We start from the raw sequence: 18,710 nt of genomic DNA, 5'->3' as shown, positions 1-18,710 counted from the left end.
CAAAGACGGAGATCTGCGGATGGTGGAGGTGGAGGAGGAAGTCGCTGTCAGTTTGCGCCAGACCCGGGCTGATGGCTCAACCATCCGAATGTCTTTCGCACGCTCTGGCCCATCTTCTGTTTGTCTACAGTTCAGAATAGGACCGTTATATTAGAGAGACAGGGATTGCGACTCATGGCGAAGGGGATTAAATGCCGCCTGAGACCTCCGACGGTCGCAAGAGAGCAGTCAATGTTCCCCGTAGACGCCGCCGTATCCGGGCCGTAGACGGAATGCGATCTGGGACTTTTGCGATGCAATAGACCAGCGCGCATTGCACAATTTGGAGAATATGGAAGATAAATAGACTCAATCAAGTGATATAATGAACTTGAGGTTGTTTGTGAGTTGGCGATAGAAAAATCTATGGAAAGGGGGGGAAACAAAAGACGTATGTGGTCACCGACCCCAGCACGTAGCTTGCTGAAGTGGTGTGGGTGAAACCACTTCTGGGCTGTCTTTCAGTCAGTCGGCTTCCTCCCTCTTGTGTCTCTCTCTCTCCCTCCTCTTCTTCCCTCCTCCTCAACCCTCTTTCGACAACTCAACCCTCGACTTCGTTCGCCCATCGCCTCTCCGCCCCTCATCCTTCCTCGATTTTTGGGTGCAGTATCTATCTGGTAGGTTCTTCTTCATCGTCTCATTCTCTTTATTTGTGTTCGCAGCTCGCAGCATGGGGTGCTGGGCCGCTCTGTTCTCCTGACTCGCTTCGGCTCTGCGTGATGCCACCGCTGACATACCCAAGCGCTTGGTAGAACGACTCACCTTGCCCACGGCCCGACCCCCGACTCCCTCCTCCCATCGCCATCGCTATCGCTGTCCTTCCTTCTTCATCCTGTCGGATCTGGTACATGGGTGCGACTCTGGATAATTCAGTTTGACCTGTCATCGGTGTGTCTTTAATCCTCTTCCTCCTCTTCCGAACGATTCGGGTTGTTTCTTCCCTGCTTCTTCCTCAATGCCCACACCCGTCTCTCCCCCCCCCCCTCCTCAAGTCTGCAATCCATCAGGATTCAACTAGCCTTGGAATACCATCGGTTTCCTGTCATCATCTCACTCACAGAAGACTTCTTAATCATCTAAGATTATCTGGGAACACATTGTGCTGACATTCATGCTGGTTTTCCTTTCAGCATCGATCGGTTTTTTCTCGCCTTTCCCATCGCTTTCGGCTCTTGCGACTTGGGGTGTCCTCATCCCATCCACCACAACTCGGGGTCATCGATCCTGTCAATATAAACAATCGCGGGTGATCCATCTTTTAACCAACCTCTCCTGGGTTTACTGTTGTGGTAGGTTTGGATGGACTTTGCCCACTTTGCCCATACCCTCCTCATATTCCCGTTTCTGCCTTTTCCCTCTTCCAACATCCGCCCACCCCCACTCATCCTGTTCCCTTCCTATCCGGATCGATCCTATTCACCCCCAAACAAGAGCAGCCGGTTGATACGATCATCAATGTAGTAGCAGTGTGGTAGCACCCGCTTTTGGACCTTTCCCATCATGCAAGCTGTCTCGTACGAACAGCATGCGGCTCCGGGGGTGTCGCCTGCCTATAGCGATTATCGCTCGCCTCAGGAGCCTTCCCCCAGGAGCTCGGTGCCTAAGAACGTCGCCTTCGAGCTGCTACTCGATGAGAACTCTAAGGTGCGGGCTCGCATACCTATGCGAGTCCAGATCTATCCCCATGATACCACGGATTCCATTGTGACCACTGTCAAGAATTTTTATGGGATTTACGATACCACTGCTAGCGGGGTCAGCTTTGAGGATGAACAGGGTATCACCCTTATTGCCAGGTATGAGAATCTCCGAAATAATATGACGGTGTACGTGCGAGTCATCCCCGTGCAAGCCTATACTGAAGGCTACGGGGACCGCTTCTATGGACACCTGCCCATGGACGCTCGCAAGCGCCCGAGTCTGGGAGAGCCTTTCCAGATGGCGCCGGCAATGCAGGCGGCGCACATGTTGGAGCATGGGCAACCCCCATCTCGGCCTGCCTCCCGGCTCGCTCGGAAGCGCAGCATGTCACCGTCCGGCCGCAGCCGTCGCAGCGCATCGCAGCACAAGCAGTCGTCGCGCGGGGGCAACAAGAGCCGAGGCTCCAGCACGCATGGCAGTTTTATGGAGGACGGAGGCTATAGCGACAGTGAAGGCGGCTATGGATCTGTCTCGGGCGCCAAGAAGCCTCGTAGTGAGCAGTTGGGTAGCTCAGATATCAGCATGGAGAACATTCTTCAAGATGGTCGCAGGAAGCGGCCGAAGTTTGAAAGCTCGGTAAGGGACACCATCATACGTAGCCTCAATGCTTGGACAGTTGCTAATCATCTATTCCACAACCATATAGGAATTGCCGCTGTTCGCCCCTCCTCAGGTGCCTCTCACAACCTCCACGTCCTCCATTTCCCCTCAGCGCCGGTCGATCGGCCAAGAAGGAGCCGTCTCACCTTTTGCCCGCCCCACTCAGCGACCCTATAACTCCCAACCACAACAACCCCTTCTTCCTTCTCCTCAGAGCTATGGCCACAATGAACATGCGTATAGCCTTCATCAGGGCCAGAGTTCTGTCTATGCCACGCCGATGGTTCCTGATCACGGACATCGCCTGCGCGACCGGGCCACAACCCAATCATCGGGGCAGTACAGCAACAACTCGGCTGGTCGCAACACGGCTCCCGGGGTCCTCCCTACGCCCGATCCAACCATCGCGAGCTGCATCTCCGATGAGGATGTGGCCATGCAGCTGATTCGTCTGGGCGATGCTTCAAACTTTTCGCATGGTCGTACATCCGCATCTACCCTGGATGATGCCTTCAGCGGCGCTGCGGATGCTGCCTCCTCGACTGGCGCCACCAGCGATGGTGACGAATACAGCGAGGATGATGATGATGACGATGATGATGATTTGCCCTTACGAACCAAGCAGAGGCTGGACTCCAGCCCAATGTTGCCCCCGGGTGCCATGAAGCGCACCCACAAGCGATTGGACGACATTCTGCCAAGCTTTGACAGTTCTGATGGCAGTTACGATGGCTACGATGATGAGTATAACCAGGAGGACAGACACCATGATCACACCATCAAGAACGAGATGGACGATGATTCTCTTTATCACGAATCGGCTCCCAAGTCTAAGAAGGTCAAGGTCCGCGCCGGTAGCACGACCTCGACCAAGGCCCGTGGGTCCAAGTCGGCCCCAGTGCGCCCAAGCAAGACAGCCAAAGCGACCACCAATGGTGCCGTGCGCAAGGCTAAACCGACTCCCACGGTGGTCACTCAGAAAGCAGCGGTGTCGCCAGTCCTGGCTAGCCCAGCGCCCGTCCGCAAGAGCTCGACCTCGTCTGTGACCCTTCAACACCAGCACCCCCACCCACTGGCTGCCGATGAAGAGGATTTGTCCACCAAGCCGCGTTGCCAGCGATGCCGCAAGAGCAAGAAGGGCTGTGATCGGCAACGCCCTTGCGGCCGATGCAAGGATGCTGGGATTGGCCTTGATGGCTGCATCAGCGAAGACGAAGGGAACGGTCGCAAAGGCCGCTACGGTCGTCACATGGGGGTCCCCGTGAAGAAGACCGTTGAATCTCCTCCTCATGGCACCGAGGCCCAAACTCTGGTGGCTACTGCCGCCCCTATGCCTTCGTCGTCGTCGTCGTCGTCGTCGTCGTCGTCGTCATCGGCTGCTATCGCCGACAAGAACAAGAAACGCAAGCGCTAGACCCATCCTGTATCCGGCATGAGGATGACGGTCCTGTTGCTTTTTCTATCTCAGATACACCTTTGCACCTGCACCTGTTTGTCCAAATATCGACTTATAAGCTGTGCCTGGATGGCTGCATTTCCGCAAACATATTTTACCTTTTACCTTTTAACATAGACGAGTGGAATTATCTGTGTATCGCATCTTTCCCCTCCTTCCATAACCTTGACCCTGTACCGTTGGCCTTCCATCCTGATGTCCCCTGTCCCTCTTCTGCGCAGTACCTATCACTTCTGCCTCGGTCGAAGTGGGTGGCTCTGCAAATGTTCGGACGGCTCCTCTGGATGCGTCACTCATTTCAACCTCTCACCCGCCACCCACCACCGACATAACACCCACACTCCCTCCGACTGTCGACCTCACAACCTCGCATCAACTCGACGAGCGACGAGCTCCTGTCACGGTTCCTCACATCGTCATGCTTTTCCCATTACACTCTGCATTCTATTCAATAGTTCTAGCGATTGAACTGAGCGGGTTGATTGTGTTTATTGTGTCGTGTTCTTTTGGCGTTATCTGCAGCTGACTTTGATGCGGCCCTGTGGGGTGCCTGGTCGCCTTCCACCACTCATTACCGTGCGATGATTGTGCCAAAGTATCTGGATTGATTGGTTTTGTTGTTTTGAATGACTGAGTCATTATTCGACTGATCTGGTGGAGACGAAACTATCAGGTCTAGGGTGATCGAATAAGAAATATATGTTTCCGATGAGGATCTATACAGATACCGTAGACCCCGGCCAGGAGGTGACTCAATTGCATTCAATCTTACAATGTTACTTTATTGGCAAATCCAGTCTATTGATATAAGGTTGAATTCTAATTCAGCTTAAAGTATATTGTTTAGTTTCTTTGTTCTTGATAATGATGAATCACTTGCAGACGAAAGGGTGAGATGAGGGTGCTGACTAAGCCCCCGACAGATGCCCGCCAGTCGGAGACCATACCCGATCGAGGCTAGCGGATACAAATTTCCGCCGCCCCGCACTTTTCGCGGGCTAGACGCGCGCTTCCCGAATTTTCTGCCCGCCGCGGCCGCCGAGTTGGCCGCCGGCCAGTTGAACCGGAAAAAAAGTTTCGGGAGTTTACACCACCACCACCACCATCACCTCACAATCTCACGCATCCTGCTGCCTTTTACGACGACACTCCCAATTCCATTTCCCTGTACCCCCAAAACAGGATTTATCTCCATTGAAACCGACCCTAACCTACGATCACCGAACCCACCTTCAAATCTCCCCACACTCCGATCACATCTCGCCTCTGTTCACATTCGCCCTTTTAAAAAATGCCACCCAAAGCTCCTCCCCGCCGCGGAGGAGCAGCAACAGCAGCAGGAACCCGACGCACCACGACCGCTGCCGCCGCTGCCGCCGCTGCCGCCGAACCCACTAATGCTCCACCCACCGAACCCACGCCTGCCACCACCGGCAGCGCGGCCGGCACCAAACCGCCGGTCCAGCGCCTGCAGACCCTGAAAAAACGCACCCCGCCGTCGGGCAGCATCGCGCGGCCGTCGCCGACCCCGGCGCCCGCCCCGGGGTCTGGGGAGCCCGCCAAACCGACGCTGAAGTACAAGCCGCGGGCCGTGAACCGGCGCAGCAAGGAGGAGCGCGAGGCGATCGAGAAGCTCGAGGCGCAGCGGAACCGCGAGCGGTTGAAGGAGGCCGCGGCCATCCAGCGGGGGCGCGGGGGCGGACCGCATGGTGGCCGGGGGGGCCGGGGGGGCATGCGCGGGGGGATGATGGGGCCCGGGGGTGGGCCGCTGGGCTCTGGCATGGGTGCTGGTGGTGCGCGACGTGGCCGCGGTGGCGCGCTGGGTGGGGGGTTTGATTCGCGGTCGCGGAGTCGCAGTGTCATGGATCTTGGGGCGACGCAGGTCGGCGAGGCCGGGGAGGGGTATGTGAGTTCCGATGAGAGTGATGGCGAGGTGCGGGTGAGTATCGATCGGATTAATTTGGGGAGTGATGATGAAGAGGACGGTAAAGATCGGAAGGTTAAGTTGGAGGGGCGTGGGGGGGTGGGGGTCGGTGGGTTGAGGCCCCTCCGCTTGGAGAGGCATGAGCATGAGGAGCGCGTCGTCAGTGTTAATATGGAGTCTAGTACGACGGGGGCGGCGGAGGCCAAGAAGAAGGAGGCCGAGAAGGCGGAGTTGTTGGAGAAAAAGAAGAAGAAGAAGAAGGCGGAGGAGGAGGAGGATAATGCTCTGTTTGTCGCGCAGGATGATCAGGATGGGGAGGATGAGGAGGAGGATGAGCAGATCGTCAAGGAGGAGCCTACGGATGAGGAGGACCAGGTCATGACTGATGTGCCCCGGGCAGATGATGGCGCTACGATGGTCGACGATGGCTTGCTCCCCGTGCAGAAGGTCAAGGTGCGCCGAAAGTTGAGCCCGTCCAAGTCCGTCTCGGAGTCGGCCGTCCCCAGCCCCGAGCCGGAAGTGGTCATCGATCCTAAGAGTTTGCTACGCACCAAGGAAGATATCGAGGAGTACGAGAGACATGAGCAGGATCTGGAGATCGTGAAGACACTCTTCCAGAAGGAGCCCCGGCCTGAAGCTCCGGAGGCGCTGGCTGGCGCGGCGGAGGGTGCCGCGGAAGGCGAGGACAAGGACCAAGACAAGGAGGGAGCAGCGGAAGACGGAGACGCGGAGGAGCCCAAGGACGAGGAGCAGGACAAGCTGGCTGGACAGCTGTTCCTCATGCAATTCCCTCCGCTGACACCCAACCTGGTGCTGCCAGGCACCGAGACTACGGATGCACACCCCACCACTACACAACCCCCAGCCACCGAACAGCCGGTCAAGCGCGAAGACGAGATGGAGATCGTTGACGGTGACGAGGATGCGACGGCCGCGCAGGGCTCTGCCAAGGTCGTCACGGCTGCGGATCCCGGCTTGTTGGCCGGCCGCGTCGGCAAGTTGAACGTCCATGCATCGGGTCGGGTGACGATGGACTGGGGTGGGATCAGCTTCGAATTGGATCGCGCAACGGCGGTGGACTTTTCCCAGGAAGCCCTGATTGTCTCCACGCCGCCGAACGCGGGCGACGAGGAGTTCCCGGATGACGAGAAGAAGGTCTGGGCGATGGGCCAGCTCAGCGGCAAGTTCACGGTGACGCCGGACTGGGAGAAGATGCTATGATCTCGGGGTATTGAGGCTGGGAAGGGAAGTGTGGGGCAGTCTATCGGTTGATTGATTGATATGAGTAGATAAACATCAGTTCAATGAATGAATGAATGAACCAATTGGTTGTTGTTTCTTTCTTTGGAATACGTCACCTTCGAATATGCAGGGTAGGGAGGGTAGGGAGGTTGGTAAGTTAGTGCTCTAGTGAGAGTAAGAGTAAAGGTAGGAGGGGCTGTAATGACGCCATACAAGAGTGGTGTGAAGCTGTTGCACCGTACAACGAGCCCGATCCCCTTATGACATCCATCGGCTCCCCAGTCAGTAGTTTAGCCGCTAGGATTGATCATCTGGACAAGCGAGGAGAGCCTTTAGATGTTACGATGAAAATAGTTTGTATAGTACTAAGTTCAGGACTATGTGGTTGCTTGCATAGAGTCTCAAAGAACAGGACTCAGTCAACACCAACTGCTGTGTCAAATCTAACGGTTGAGATGAAATGTCTCACATCAGGGTTGCGGGTTCCACGTTTAGGTGACTGAATTACTGTACCGAGTACCGAATACCGTAGACTGAATGTTACAGGGAAAGTGACCCTTGGGCTGCAGCTCCACTTGGCTGTCTTGGCTGTCTTGGCTGTAAAGCCCTGACAAGCTTCTAAGCTTTCAGTAGCACGAGACATTCGATCAACTGGCCGATCAGCAAGCCACTAACCCCAAGTAAGGGCAATTCAGCCCGTGCGGGCACGGCTCAGAGGGTTGGAACCATTGGAACCAATAGCACCAATGATAATGCCGTCAATCGGCCCCAAAGGTGGACCGGTGCCTTGTCGCTTGGCCCAAAAGGGGGCAGGTCAATTGGCACTAATTTCCACTAATTGTTGCAGCAGGCTTCAGCAGGGTCAGGGCCATTAACTGCTGGAGTGTTCTGGCCCGTTAACTTACCCCCCCCCCCGGTACGGTACAGTATTATTGAGCTCAACCCACCCCTTATGATTATTATTATTATTATTATTTGTATTATTGTTTGTATTATTATTCCGCCCGTTCGCTCCAACTCAACTCGACTCCCTCCCCAAACTTCCCTCTCCTCCTCCTCCTCCCTCCTATTCCTTCTTCCCCTCCCCCATATTTCTCCTCTCCTCCTCCTCCCCCTCCTCCCCCCCCTCCTCCTTCTTTCCATCTGCTTTGGGTCTTCGTTACTTGCGTGTCGAAATCGAAATCGACTTACCCTCGCTGGGGCGGAATTGAGTTTTGAGTTTGTTTTTGCTGCCTGTCGTTCCCGTGGCTGAGTCTGTCCGTTCCTCGTTCCCGCCAGTTTCAGGAGATTTGCCAAACCATTTCTTTTTTCCTTCTTCCTCCTGCTTCCCGCTCTCGCTTCGACCCTTCCGAAGTGTGCGACAAATCGCGCTGTCGATTCCAGATTCCACCCGACTTGGCTGCTTACTGCGGTGGCTGCTGGATTGTGGTAGTGGTGGTGGATTACCTGCTCTGCACGAGTGAGATTGCGCACGTTCGGGGCCTGGTGGAGGCAGCCTTGCGCATCGCAGTCAATCTAATCTAAACTCGCGACAATCCCGACGCACAACAATACTCTCGTCTTATATATACGTACGACGTCGTCCTCGATCGCTTTTGTGTCGCTTTGAACCCTGTCACATATGATCTCATCATGAAGCCCTCGACAATCGTTCTTTGCCTCGTTCCGACGATAGCTATCGCCGCCGAAGCCGACCGGGCGCCTTCTCCCACCCCCTCCCTACCGAATACCACCCCGCCTGCTCCGTTACCAGAGATTCAGATCCGGCCCGACCACCGGGAAAACGTGTTGGACATCCAACAAGAGGTCCGTCAATGGCAAGAGCGGGGGATTTCGACTGGCGAGAACACCGCCATCGACAGCGGACTGGGGACGCTGGCCGCCTCTTCGCGCGACACCAAGGCCCTGCGCGCTCGCAGTGAGGGCACGCTCGGACAGACGCCGTGGATCGGAATGGCTATTGGATTGACCTGCACAGCGCTGGCGGCAGTCATGCTGGGCTAAAGGATTGATCTGGTCATCTGTTACCTTTGCATACGGAGTTCATAATTCTCGATTTTACCTTTTGACGACATTGACCGGCACCCTCATTGGAGGCGTTGGTCGCAATTTTTCCACCTTGCTACGGCTACGAGCGCATCGCTTACCTGGGGTCCAATCCTTTCGAACCTGCATCCAATCTGCAGTGGACTGGTCACTTAATACCATGTGGATCCCGGATACGGTCCCTGCAGGTCCCTGTTCTATACCTTTTCTTCTTCCGTCTTCTTTGCATGCATACCCAAGCCACCATGTATAGACCGGGTAGTTTTTTTTTTTTTTTTTTTTTTCTTTTCTTTTGTTTCCCCTATTTTCTGACGCTCGATTGTACGTGTATATGATACCTTGGATCTGGGGTTGAGCCGACAGGAGGCTCGCCGATCTTTTCTTGTTCTATTCTCATGATGTATCTACCACCATTATTTATGAACAATTCTTTCTTGACTATGTCGCCGACAGTAGTATCTCTGAGTCTTGTCAGACGGTTGAAAGTCGCCGCGAGCGATGGACAAATCTCCCGATGCGCGGGTCATGTGAGCCAAGGTGTGTTCCTTTGTCTGTTGCCCGTCCGTTGCCCGTCCTTTGCCCAAGACCAGTCTGAATCTCTGCTTGGGCCTCGTCAGTGTCTGTCGCGATGAAACAAAGGACTGCGAATCGGACCTCGTGTTCTGTTCTGGTGCTGACAGCGCATCAGCAGCTGTTCCCCGCTGTGGACTGGACAGTACTTATTTATTGCTACCACTGCCCCCGGGAGGAGTCTCACATGCATGAGGATGCGCCGTGGTGTATCATCTCTTCACTTCACTACGGAGAAATACTGTGTGTTGCTGTTCTGGGTGAGATCATGACTTACTGCGACTGCACTGTCAGGAACTGAATACCAGTTCAACCTAGGGACTGCACACAATCCACCTCCACCATCTCCACGCCCTGCGCAAAGTGCCCCCAAAGAACTTCACATCTGCTCAAGAAACCTTCACTAACAACCTCACCTGAGCTATCACAAGTAAGCCCACCACCTCCCATCCACACCATCTCATCAACCACCATCCCCAGCCAACAAACCACAAACACCCCCAAACAAAGCTAAAACCCACGCTCACCCCAGCCTTTAGGGAGTCATGGCCAAATCTTATGATAATATCCCCCCGTACACTCCAATGAAATCCCTCGGCCACGAACTCGGCATCCTCTTCGGGTTCCTCGTCGCCTGCTTCGTCGTGATGGGCGTGTACGTCTACGTCTGGCATGGTGAGTTTCTTCTCCTCAACCCCCCCCCCCCTTTCCTTCAAACCAAAAACTGATGCTGCCGGGCCCAGCCGCCGAACGCCGCGAAGCCCACCGCGACAAACTCCGACACCAGATGCTCGACACCCGGCGCGTGGACCCGCACCTCCACGAGCAGCGCCTGCACCCGGACTACCGGCCCATGGGCACCTCGACCACCATCACGGCGGGGTCGACGACCGTCATCGGGGGTGGGGGCAGTGTTGCCGGGTACAGTGGGTATGGTGGTGCAGGGAATGCAGGCACGGCGACTCCGACGACTGCGACTGCCACGGGCACGGCTACGGCTACGGCTACGGCTACGGCTACGGCGTCTGGCTCCGCGATTGGGATTGAGAAGATTATTGAGAAGCGGGCGGAGTTGGCGGGACGGCCACCACATCCACATCCACATCAACAACAGTACTCGGAGCCGGAGGGGGCGATAGGGGTTGCGGTTACGACGCCTAGTCCTAGTGGTGAACCGGAAAACGAGAGGGGAAAAAGGAACTTCAGGAAGGAGGGGTCCTCGGCGTTCGGGTTGGGGTTTGGGAAGAGAAATTTGAGCTTGAGGTCGCATCCGGTGGATTCGGGGGCTGGGGCTGGGGCGGAGGTGAAGAGGGCGGGGAGTGCGGGGAGTCCTGGAAGTACTGGAAGTACTGGGTTTCCGCCTGGGAGTCCGGGGGGATGGGCCGGGGGGGTTCCTGGGTATTTTGGGTCTGGGAAGGAGGCGGGGTTGGAGATGGATGTAATGGGGGTGAAGGGGCATTGATTTGATGGACTGTGGACTGTATATCGTGCGGAATCTTTCATGCTTCATGCGGAGTACAAGGAATAATAGTCTTTATCATGATCAGACTCATAAATTCATATGCATTCATTCTCTTCCAATTCCCCCTCGTAATGAATCGTGACCTTGCTCATACCTCATTTATCTATGCCTATGCCAATGCCAATGCCAATGCCACCCACAACGATAATTCCCCCCAGCGCAAAGCACCCCCCACCCCCGACCCCCTCTCCACCACCCACTTCCTCCCCAGGGAAAACCTCAACCTACTTCCCAATCGCCACAAACAACCGATCCCCAATATCCCCCAACCCCGGCACGATCATGCCCCGCTCATCGCACCGCGCATCCACTGCCCCCGTCCACACCTCCACCCCGTCCGCCCACGTCCCCGCCGCCCGCCGGATCCCCGCCTCGGAGCCCAGCACGCTCAGCATCACGACGCGCCGCACCCCCCACTCGCGCAGCAGCTGGATGGCCGCCTCGGCCGTGGCGCCCGTCGCGATGATCGGGTCCAGCAGGATGGCGGTGTCGGCCGCGGCGGTGTTGGCGCTGCTGGCGTTGTGGAAGGGCAGGTTGTTGTAGTACTCGACCGGTTGCAGGGTGAGGCGCTCGCGGAAGAGGCCCAGGTGGTAGATGGGGATGCTGGTGGGGAGGAGGGAGTTGATTGCTAGCTTGCGTTAGTATGGTTTGGTTGGGGCGAGGGGGGGGGTGAAGTGTAGATAAGGATTTCCGGGAGGGGGGGAGATAAGGATAAGAGTCCTGAGTTCCGGAGGTTTGGGAGATAAGGATATGGATGTGGGATGGGTTTCTCAGGGCAGGGCTGGACGTACCGTCGGTCATGCCTAGTCCGGATCGCAGGATAGGCACCAAGGCGATGTTGGAGGGGTCGATGGTCGTGGTTGGGTATTCGATGCCTAGTGGGGTTTTGTCCTGGGTCGGAGGTTTAGTTTTGGTGGTGGTGGTACCAGTGGATGGATCAAAGGATATGCGTACCGTTCCATCTTGCTTCGTTTTCCAGCCATATGCAAACGCTTCCACGCCCAAAATGGTGGCGATCTCGTGGACGAGATCGCGGGTTTGGCGGGTGGAGGTGGAGGCGGAGCGCAGTTGCGAGAGTTTGGCCTGCAGGAGAGGGTGGGAGGAGACGTGGACGTTGGTGGGGAGGCTCATGTTGAATCGGGAGTGCGTGAGTGAGTGAGTGAGTAAGTTTTAACTGTAGGTGTTTATGTGTGTGTGTTGGAGTTGGGCTGAGAGACACAGGAGGGGAGGGGTTTTATAGCTTGGGAGGAGCTCAGGTAGCAGTGCGTTTGTAGAAGAGTGGAAATGATGCAGTTGGGAATGAGGGGTAAAACAAACAAGGCAGACGAAAGTCACCTGCTACGACGACTCCCTAGTCGGCTGATCCTCAGGCATTCTTTCTTTCTTCATTCACTTTGCCATTGATTGCCATTCACTGTATCTTCTATCGCCTATCGTTTCCCAGCTGAGGATATCTCCGGACTGATAAGCTGTTTATCATGATCAGTGACCTCTCTCTTTATCTTAAATCCCCAGTTATACCCCGTCGATCTCGCCCAGCGAACCAGAGCCCAGCCTGTGCTCCACCGACCCCACCTCCACTGCTTTCCCTCCTGTCCGGACTTCTCTCCGCGCCGAACGTCCTGTCGCAAACCGAGTATTCGCAAACCACCACGCCGCAATGGCATCACAACCACAACCACAACCACAACCACAACCACAACCACAACAACCAAAACAATGATTATCCCTCACCCTCTACCCCAGCGCCCCAATCACCACCAGCGTGCTATGGGCCAACCTCTCCGGCTCGCTGGCGAGGGGCTTCCTCCTCGAAGACCGCCTCTTCTTCGTCTCCACCGAGCAGCCCCAAACATCCGCCCAACAACAAAACCACAAAGCCCACAAAAGAACCATCGCGCTGTATATCGGCCTAACCACCGGCTTTAGCGGCAGCCTCACCTCATTCTCCTCCTTCATCCGCGACGCCTTCCTGGCCCTCACCAACGCCCGCCCCACCACCTTACCCCCCAAAAATATCCCCCCGCGCAACGGCGGCGACAGCTTCCGCGCCACGCTGGCCTGGACGAGGGGGTTCGTTGAGCCTGTCTGTTCTTGACCTCCCCTCGATCGAGAAAGAGTTATATTTATAATCATAGTGTTTAATATAGATGCTCAAGGTATAGAACGAATTTATCATACTACAACTAACGAACTGCATCCCCGCCAAATACTTATATTTTGTGTGCAAATTACTTATTGTACAGAACTACAACCAATAAAGCATGTGCAACAGTGCGGAAAGAATTAACAATGAAAGAAAAATCTTCAGATCGCAACATGCGAAAAGGAAAAACCCAAAGCAGCAGAACAACAGAGCGGAGAAACAATCAACAGGCGGGGACGCGTTAAACACATGAACAGCAGGCAAGCTCACATTAAGATGGCATCAACAAGTAAGGGAAGAAAAAGTGTTTGTCAACGAAGGACTAAGAGAGATGAGAGAAGAGAAAAGAAAAAAAGTATATAACGGACAGAAGGTATCGAAAAAGCAGCCAAAGACAAGACGTCTCGGACCCCAAAATAAAAAACCAAACACGCTCATGCGCAAGAATCGAACAAACAGTACTAAGAATTAAGGGTGTAGACGAGCAGATAGAAACCAGAGAGAAAACAACAACTCCACCGAGTGCTAGGGAAGAACACACAGGACCAGCCGGGTGTCGAGATGTTGCCTGGGAAAAATCAACCCATCAAAACAAGAAAATGACCACACCGGACTCCCGTGAGCTCTTGCAAAACCGATAGGAAATATGAACCATAACGCATGATAGGGGAAAGAAAAGTAATGAAAAGGAGCCGGGGAACGCCAGCAAGGAATCATTATGCGGCGGTTGAGTTCGTCACCGGAAATCACATCTTGCCGCCCAGACTTGCGCATCCGTTCCCGACCCTAAACCGAAATCCAGTGTCCCAAATATAATGTTGAATGAATGTAGAGAAGTGTATGTGTTTCAGGCGACTGAGGTCACCTTGGCCGTGGCATGTGCAGCATTAGTACGCCGTTCCCATACTGGCCAGCGTCTTGGGAGGCATTGCATGAATAGGCTGGTCTTTGGCAACGCGCAACGAATCTTCGTAACCGATCAAGGCTTGCGAATGAAGTTTGAATGACTCGCCCATGAGCTTGGTAATGCTGTTAAATAGTTAGTAACCTCAGCGTGCGATTCAAAGCAAAGTGAATGACTTACCCCCATACTACCACACCGTCTAGGATATTACCCCATACACGGGCCACGGTAGAGCTGAGTTTACCAAAAGCATCAACGGCATCATCATCAAACAAATTCCGCACCTTGTTATAGATGGCAATTTCGGCCTCGGTCGCTGGCTCTTCGTCATGTTCCAGGCGATAGAGCCAAAGACTAAGGATCACCATCAAGTCCAAGCCACACAGGGGGTGCTCGACGCTCCAGTTCGTGGCAGACGTCTGCGCCACCCAGTTGATACCTTGAACGGCAGCGATTTCGATGCACTCGAAGCACGATTGGATGACCTTGTTCATCTCTTGAGACCGCTTGACCTTCTCGCGGGCCACAGTCATGGCAGCAGCTACCTCGTACGAAGAGTGGTAGCGTAGAGCCTCCTGGATGGACTTAAGATCCACTTCCAGGCGAGCGCGAGTGTTTCGATAGACCGCCATGGAGTTGAAGATCAGAGGGTGGCCCTTCTGAGGGGTGCTGAGGGGCACCACCATCGTCTCGGGCTCACAGACTTCAAGAGAGCTTTCCCAGGTCTCCAATGCGAGACGAAGCTTGTACTCGGTAACCACGTCCTGCAAAGCCTCGAAACTGCGCTTGTGGTTCCACACTTGGAGGAACAGAGCGTTGATGAGAACGCGTGTGGCGAATGCACTATATCGGATCTGCTCGCCTTGGAAAAGGCAATCGTGCGCTTCTCGAACGGTCAGGGTGGAAGCATTGGCCAGGCTCCGGCGCCAAGCGTCGTCGTCGGTCACATCGAGGTTCCACAAAGACTCGGAGGAAGGTAGCTCAAGATTGTCAAACTCGTCGAAGCTCATCGCTGGGGTGTGGTTGAAAGTCAAGGTGAGCATGCCAAAGAAAATGTAGACCGCGAAATAGGTACGGCGGCAAGATTCATCCTCAATCCAATCCTCCCTGGAAGGGATACCCTCACGACCCTCAGTGCGAAGCTTCAGTTGATAGCGGTTCCCAGCAACCATCTATAATCAGTCAGTACAAGCAATTCAACCTCTCTGGATCAACAGAGAACTCACGTTGGCCAAAAGACTCTTGATGGAGCAAGTCCACTCGAGTCCCTTCGGGTCGCCGCTCCAGCTCTCGAAGATCATGTTGAGAAGGGTACTCTGCATCGCCCACAGCGGACATTTTCTCGAGTCGAAGTTCTCCTTGTGTTGCAGGAATTGGTTGACCAGCATCTTGGACCCCACATGAAGCATGAACGCGTCCTTCCGCTCGAAAGTATACAAAGCACCGATAGAGAGAACCGCGAGAAGTAGAGGCGCCGAGACCTCCGCCGGCTGGAACGACTCCTGGTGCAGGAAGGGAAGATGCGGGTGATACAGGTTGAAATACGTCGACAGGTACTTGTTGAGTGCAGATGTGGGGGGCAGCTGGAACGATTCGGGCAGTACACCAAGCGAGTCCGCATCCTCTAGGCGGTCCACGATCATGTTGCGCTCAGTTTCGCTGGCGATTTGAGGAGCCTTGGGCAGTGTCAAGGCCTGACTGGGACCAGGGGATCTACGGTAGTTCACAGGGCTGACGGGACCCGTCATCGAAGGATACGGGGACAAGGCATTCGGCGTCGAGGTTCCCGACATGGGGAGCGAGTTGACCAAAGAGTGGAGCGAGGGAGCCAAACCATCGCCTACGGGACCGTGCCGATCCATCACTGACGGGAGTGGATGCAATTCGGCTCCACCCTCGTGGGACGCGAAGGGCGACCCCATCGAGTGCTTTGTGTCAGCCGGTGAGACAAGGGTGTCCCAGGGCATCTGCGGTAGCGTTGCGTTTCCTGACAGGTACCCGACCGAAGGCTCTAATAACGAACCGCGTCCGGGGGAAAACGAGCGATCGGAATCAGCACGATCGTTGGATTGACCAGTCGCAGCGGCTGCAGCCTTGTGTTGGAAATCTGTCATCAACATGGCTGCAGTTTCAAGATCGACCATACCATCACTGCTTGCCTCAATCTGTTCGAGCGTAGTAGGATCAACTGTGATCGAGGGTTTGCTGGCGGGGCCGGAGGTGGGGGAAGTCTTTCGCACACCTGCGCCACCGCGTCGCCTGCCCTCGGACACCAATGGAATACCGCCATCTTTGGCATGGACAGTACGGTCGTGTCGAAGAAGGAGGTCTCGACGCACGAAGGTGCTCCGACATTTTAAGCACTTGAAGGGTCTCTCTTTGGTATCTGTGGGTCAAATCCAGAATTAGCCTCACACCGCCACTAGGATCAGCGCAGCCAACTCATCACAAAAATTTTCAACTCTAGGTGTGTAGTGTAGAATACTTACGCGATCGTTCGTGTCTGCTGCGGTGTTCACTTCGACTGAAGGCGCGATTGCAAAATTGGCATTTGTATTTCTTCTCTGGGACGGAGGTCTTTTTGACGGGTACGGAGGCCGCCGGGTTGGGTGCGCTGGGAGCCATGGCTGAAGAGGCGGGCAGCGAAACCAAGGGCACGAAGGCTGGATCTCAATGGAACAGGTTCGACTGCGAAGATTGCGCTATCGTCCCTTTCGTGATTTCACACCGATTCTGAAGACGGGTAGACGACAAGGATTCGGTTTGTTGCCTGATCATTCCTTGTGTGGGGGTATCTTGGAGAAGAGCGTAGGTTGAACTCGAAGGGGTGAGGGGAAGGGTTGAAGTTATCCAGCCACAGGCGGATTAGGAGAGGGGGATCGTGAAAGTGGCGTGGATGGCCAGGATGGCGAAAATCGGCAGTGAAAAGAGGAAAGAGAGAGACCCAGAAGAAGCAACGGAAGAGAAGGCGAGCAAGATGTTGAATAATGACCCAGTAGGAGGGGAAGGGAAGAGGGGAAAGGGAAGGGGAAAGAAGAGGAAGAGGGGAGGGGGGGAGGAAAGACGTTAAGAGAGGAGGAGAAAAGAGGAGGAAGACAGAAGAAGAAAAGAAGAGGAAGAAAGAATAGGTAAGAGGGACGAGGGACGAGGGAGGGAGGGGGGAAGGAGAATTGAATGGTGAATGGATGAGGAGAAAGTAGAGTGCGGTGCGAATTTGCGGGAGGAAGAGAGACACAGACAGACAGACAGAGAGTCTGGGTCGAAGGAAGGGGAGGATTTTTTTTTTTTTTTTTTTTTTTTTTTTTTTTGGGGGGGGGGGGGGGGGGGGAGAAGGGAAAGAAAGACAGACAGAGAGAGGGACGGGGAAGTGCGAGCAAGTCGCGACAGGACGTGGGCACAAGCTGATGGAGGAGGGAAGATTTGGGCGATCGCTGGATCGCAACAAGTGAGGCGGTCGTGACCAGCAGTCGGTGTTGGCAGTTGATTTGGGCGACGAGCAGCGCAGGAGAACCACAAGAAACCACAACAACAGGGAAGTGGGAGGCGGAAAAGAGGGGCTTCGTTTCCCGGCGGGACTGACGGAGGGGGTTGCAAAACCCAGCGATTTGAGCGGTCTTCCGGCACGGACACGCACTACATTCCATATTACCACATCTTCAATTATTTTAGTTAGTTCCTTTGGATTTCTGACTAACCCGCGTCACCGCGCTATCCCCAATCCCGCTTAGGACACGTCCTTTGCTCTAAAGTTCCTAAAGTTCCTTGACCCATAATTTCTGGTCTTTCTCGTCTTTCTCCCCCCAAATACCCAATTACCCAATTACCGGAGCCAGAGTCACAGGCTGGACAGTGGATGGCATTGGATGCACTGGATGGATACTTTCGAGTGGACTCTCTCTCTTCCCAAACCCACATGGACACTTTCTAACCCGTCAACCCGGTTCAGCCGGGGGGTCCTGCTTGTCCTTTCGTCTGGCTGAATCGACCGTTTGTTAGTTTAGTCCGATGTGAGGGAGCATTCATCTATATCCACTCTTCAATTTCCCTCTCCGCACTACACGCTACGCTACGCTACACACAGCCAGTATGAATGAAAAGCAAAAAAAAAAAAATAAACAAATAAATAAAATATCCTAAAAAAAAAAAAAAGAAAGAAAAAAAAAAACACACACACACACACACACACCAGGCAAAAGAAAAAAGAACCTGTCAACATCCGTTAAATTGATCCGAGATTTTTTGGGGTTGTTTCTTTTGTTCTGGCATGGGAGAACTTGACTCCCTATATGCATAACATTGGGCAGCATCGTACATGTTCCTTCTTTCCCCTGATCATACTATGTAGATGATCATGGATGGCGGTTCTTTAGATCTGAAATTGATCCAGAGTTTCCAGCCAGAGTCTATGCGATGATGATTAGATTGTTGTCTATACCTACTACCGAGTAGCTCCTAGCACCCTATCCCTGTTTTGATTAGTGACGGAACCCTCGTTCAGCGGCAGTCACCTGCGACCTAACCCTAGAAGGTAGCCTGGCAGTCGCAAAGAGTGTGAGAGAG

At 54.5% G+C, this 18,710-nt stretch overlaps 8 protein-coding genes across 8 annotated transcripts; 6 read left to right on the top strand and 2 right to left on the bottom strand.

The window, feature by feature from the left end:
* Nucleotides 1-1,037: 1,037 nt before the first annotated feature.
* On the top strand, nucleotides 1,038-1,702 carry BO82DRAFT_144070 (uncharacterized protein). Its single transcript, XM_025630103.1, has one exon. The coding sequence runs from the start codon at nucleotides 1,151-1,153 to the stop codon at nucleotides 1,481-1,483; it is 333 nt and encodes a 110-aa protein (XP_025496186.1). The 5' UTR covers nucleotides 1,038-1,150; the 3' UTR covers nucleotides 1,484-1,702.
* BO82DRAFT_144012 (putative C6 finger domain protein) lies at nucleotides 1,233-3,873 on the top strand. Its single transcript, XM_025630102.1, has 2 exons — nucleotides 1,233-2,316; nucleotides 2,387-3,873. The coding sequence occupies exons 1-2, from the start codon at nucleotides 1,540-1,542 to the stop codon at nucleotides 3,752-3,754; spliced, it is 2,145 nt and encodes a 714-aa protein (XP_025496185.1). The 5' UTR covers nucleotides 1,233-1,539; the 3' UTR covers nucleotides 3,755-3,873.
* Nucleotides 3,874-5,813: 1,940 nt separating this feature from the next.
* Nucleotides 5,814-7,042, top strand: BO82DRAFT_350767 (putative DNA-directed RNA polymerase III RPC4). Its single transcript, XM_025634241.1, has one exon. The coding sequence runs from the start codon at nucleotides 5,892-5,894 to the stop codon at nucleotides 6,939-6,941; it is 1,050 nt and encodes a 349-aa protein (XP_025496184.1). The 5' UTR covers nucleotides 5,814-5,891; the 3' UTR covers nucleotides 6,942-7,042.
* Nucleotides 7,043-8,404: 1,362 nt separating this feature from the next.
* Nucleotides 8,405-9,138, top strand: BO82DRAFT_144000 (uncharacterized protein). Its single transcript, XM_025630101.1, has one exon. It carries the CDS (start codon nucleotides 8,595-8,597, stop codon nucleotides 8,964-8,966), a length of 372 nt encoding a protein of 123 aa, XP_025496183.1. The 5' UTR covers nucleotides 8,405-8,594; the 3' UTR covers nucleotides 8,967-9,138.
* Nucleotides 9,139-10,162: 1,024 nt separating this feature from the next.
* BO82DRAFT_361369 (uncharacterized protein) lies at nucleotides 10,163-11,040 on the top strand (the record flags this gene model as incomplete). Its single annotated transcript, XM_025636812.1, has 2 exons — nucleotides 10,163-10,253; nucleotides 10,322-11,040. 2 exons carry the CDS (start codon nucleotides 10,163-10,165, stop codon nucleotides 11,038-11,040), a joined length of 810 nt encoding a protein of 269 aa, XP_025496182.1.
* A 284-nt stretch (nucleotides 11,041-11,324) lies between these two features.
* BO82DRAFT_389122 (uracil phosphoribosyltransferase) lies at nucleotides 11,325-12,369 on the bottom strand (the record flags this gene model as incomplete). Its single annotated transcript, XM_025638432.1, has 3 exons — nucleotides 12,055-12,369; nucleotides 11,892-11,991; nucleotides 11,325-11,728 (listed from the first exon to the last, which is right to left on the bottom strand). The coding sequence occupies exons 1-3, from the start codon at nucleotides 12,229-12,231 to the stop codon at nucleotides 11,325-11,327; spliced, it is 681 nt and encodes a 226-aa protein (XP_025496181.1). The 5' UTR covers nucleotides 12,232-12,369.
* Nucleotides 12,370-12,578: 209 nt separating this feature from the next.
* Nucleotides 12,579-13,277, top strand: BO82DRAFT_428951 (FluC/FEX family fluoride channel; the record flags this gene model as incomplete). The annotated part of the gene is made up of 2 exons (XM_025640487.1): nucleotides 12,579-12,736; nucleotides 12,847-13,277. 2 exons carry the CDS (start codon nucleotides 12,579-12,581, stop codon nucleotides 13,196-13,198), a joined length of 510 nt encoding a protein of 169 aa, XP_025496180.1. The 3' UTR covers nucleotides 13,199-13,277.
* Nucleotides 13,278-14,133: 856 nt separating this feature from the next.
* Nucleotides 14,134-16,775, bottom strand: BO82DRAFT_273955 (C2H2-type zinc finger protein; the record flags this gene model as incomplete). The annotated part of the gene is made up of 5 exons (XM_025631079.1): nucleotides 14,134-14,275; nucleotides 14,331-15,322; nucleotides 15,377-16,236; nucleotides 16,297-16,536; nucleotides 16,640-16,775. 5 exons carry the CDS (start codon nucleotides 16,773-16,775, stop codon nucleotides 14,134-14,136), a joined length of 2,370 nt encoding a protein of 789 aa, XP_025496179.1.
* Nucleotides 16,776-18,710: the final 1,935 nt, after the last annotated feature.

Source organism: Aspergillus uvarum (genome assembly GCF_003184745.1).
Source record: "Aspergillus uvarum CBS 121591 unplaced genomic scaffold BO82scaffold_5, whole genome shotgun sequence".
Classification (NCBI taxonomy): Eukaryota; Fungi; Ascomycota; class Eurotiomycetes; order Eurotiales; family Aspergillaceae; genus Aspergillus; species Aspergillus uvarum.
The sequence above is the reverse complement of the archived record's forward strand: the minus strand, read 5'-3'. Positions and strand labels throughout refer to the sequence as shown.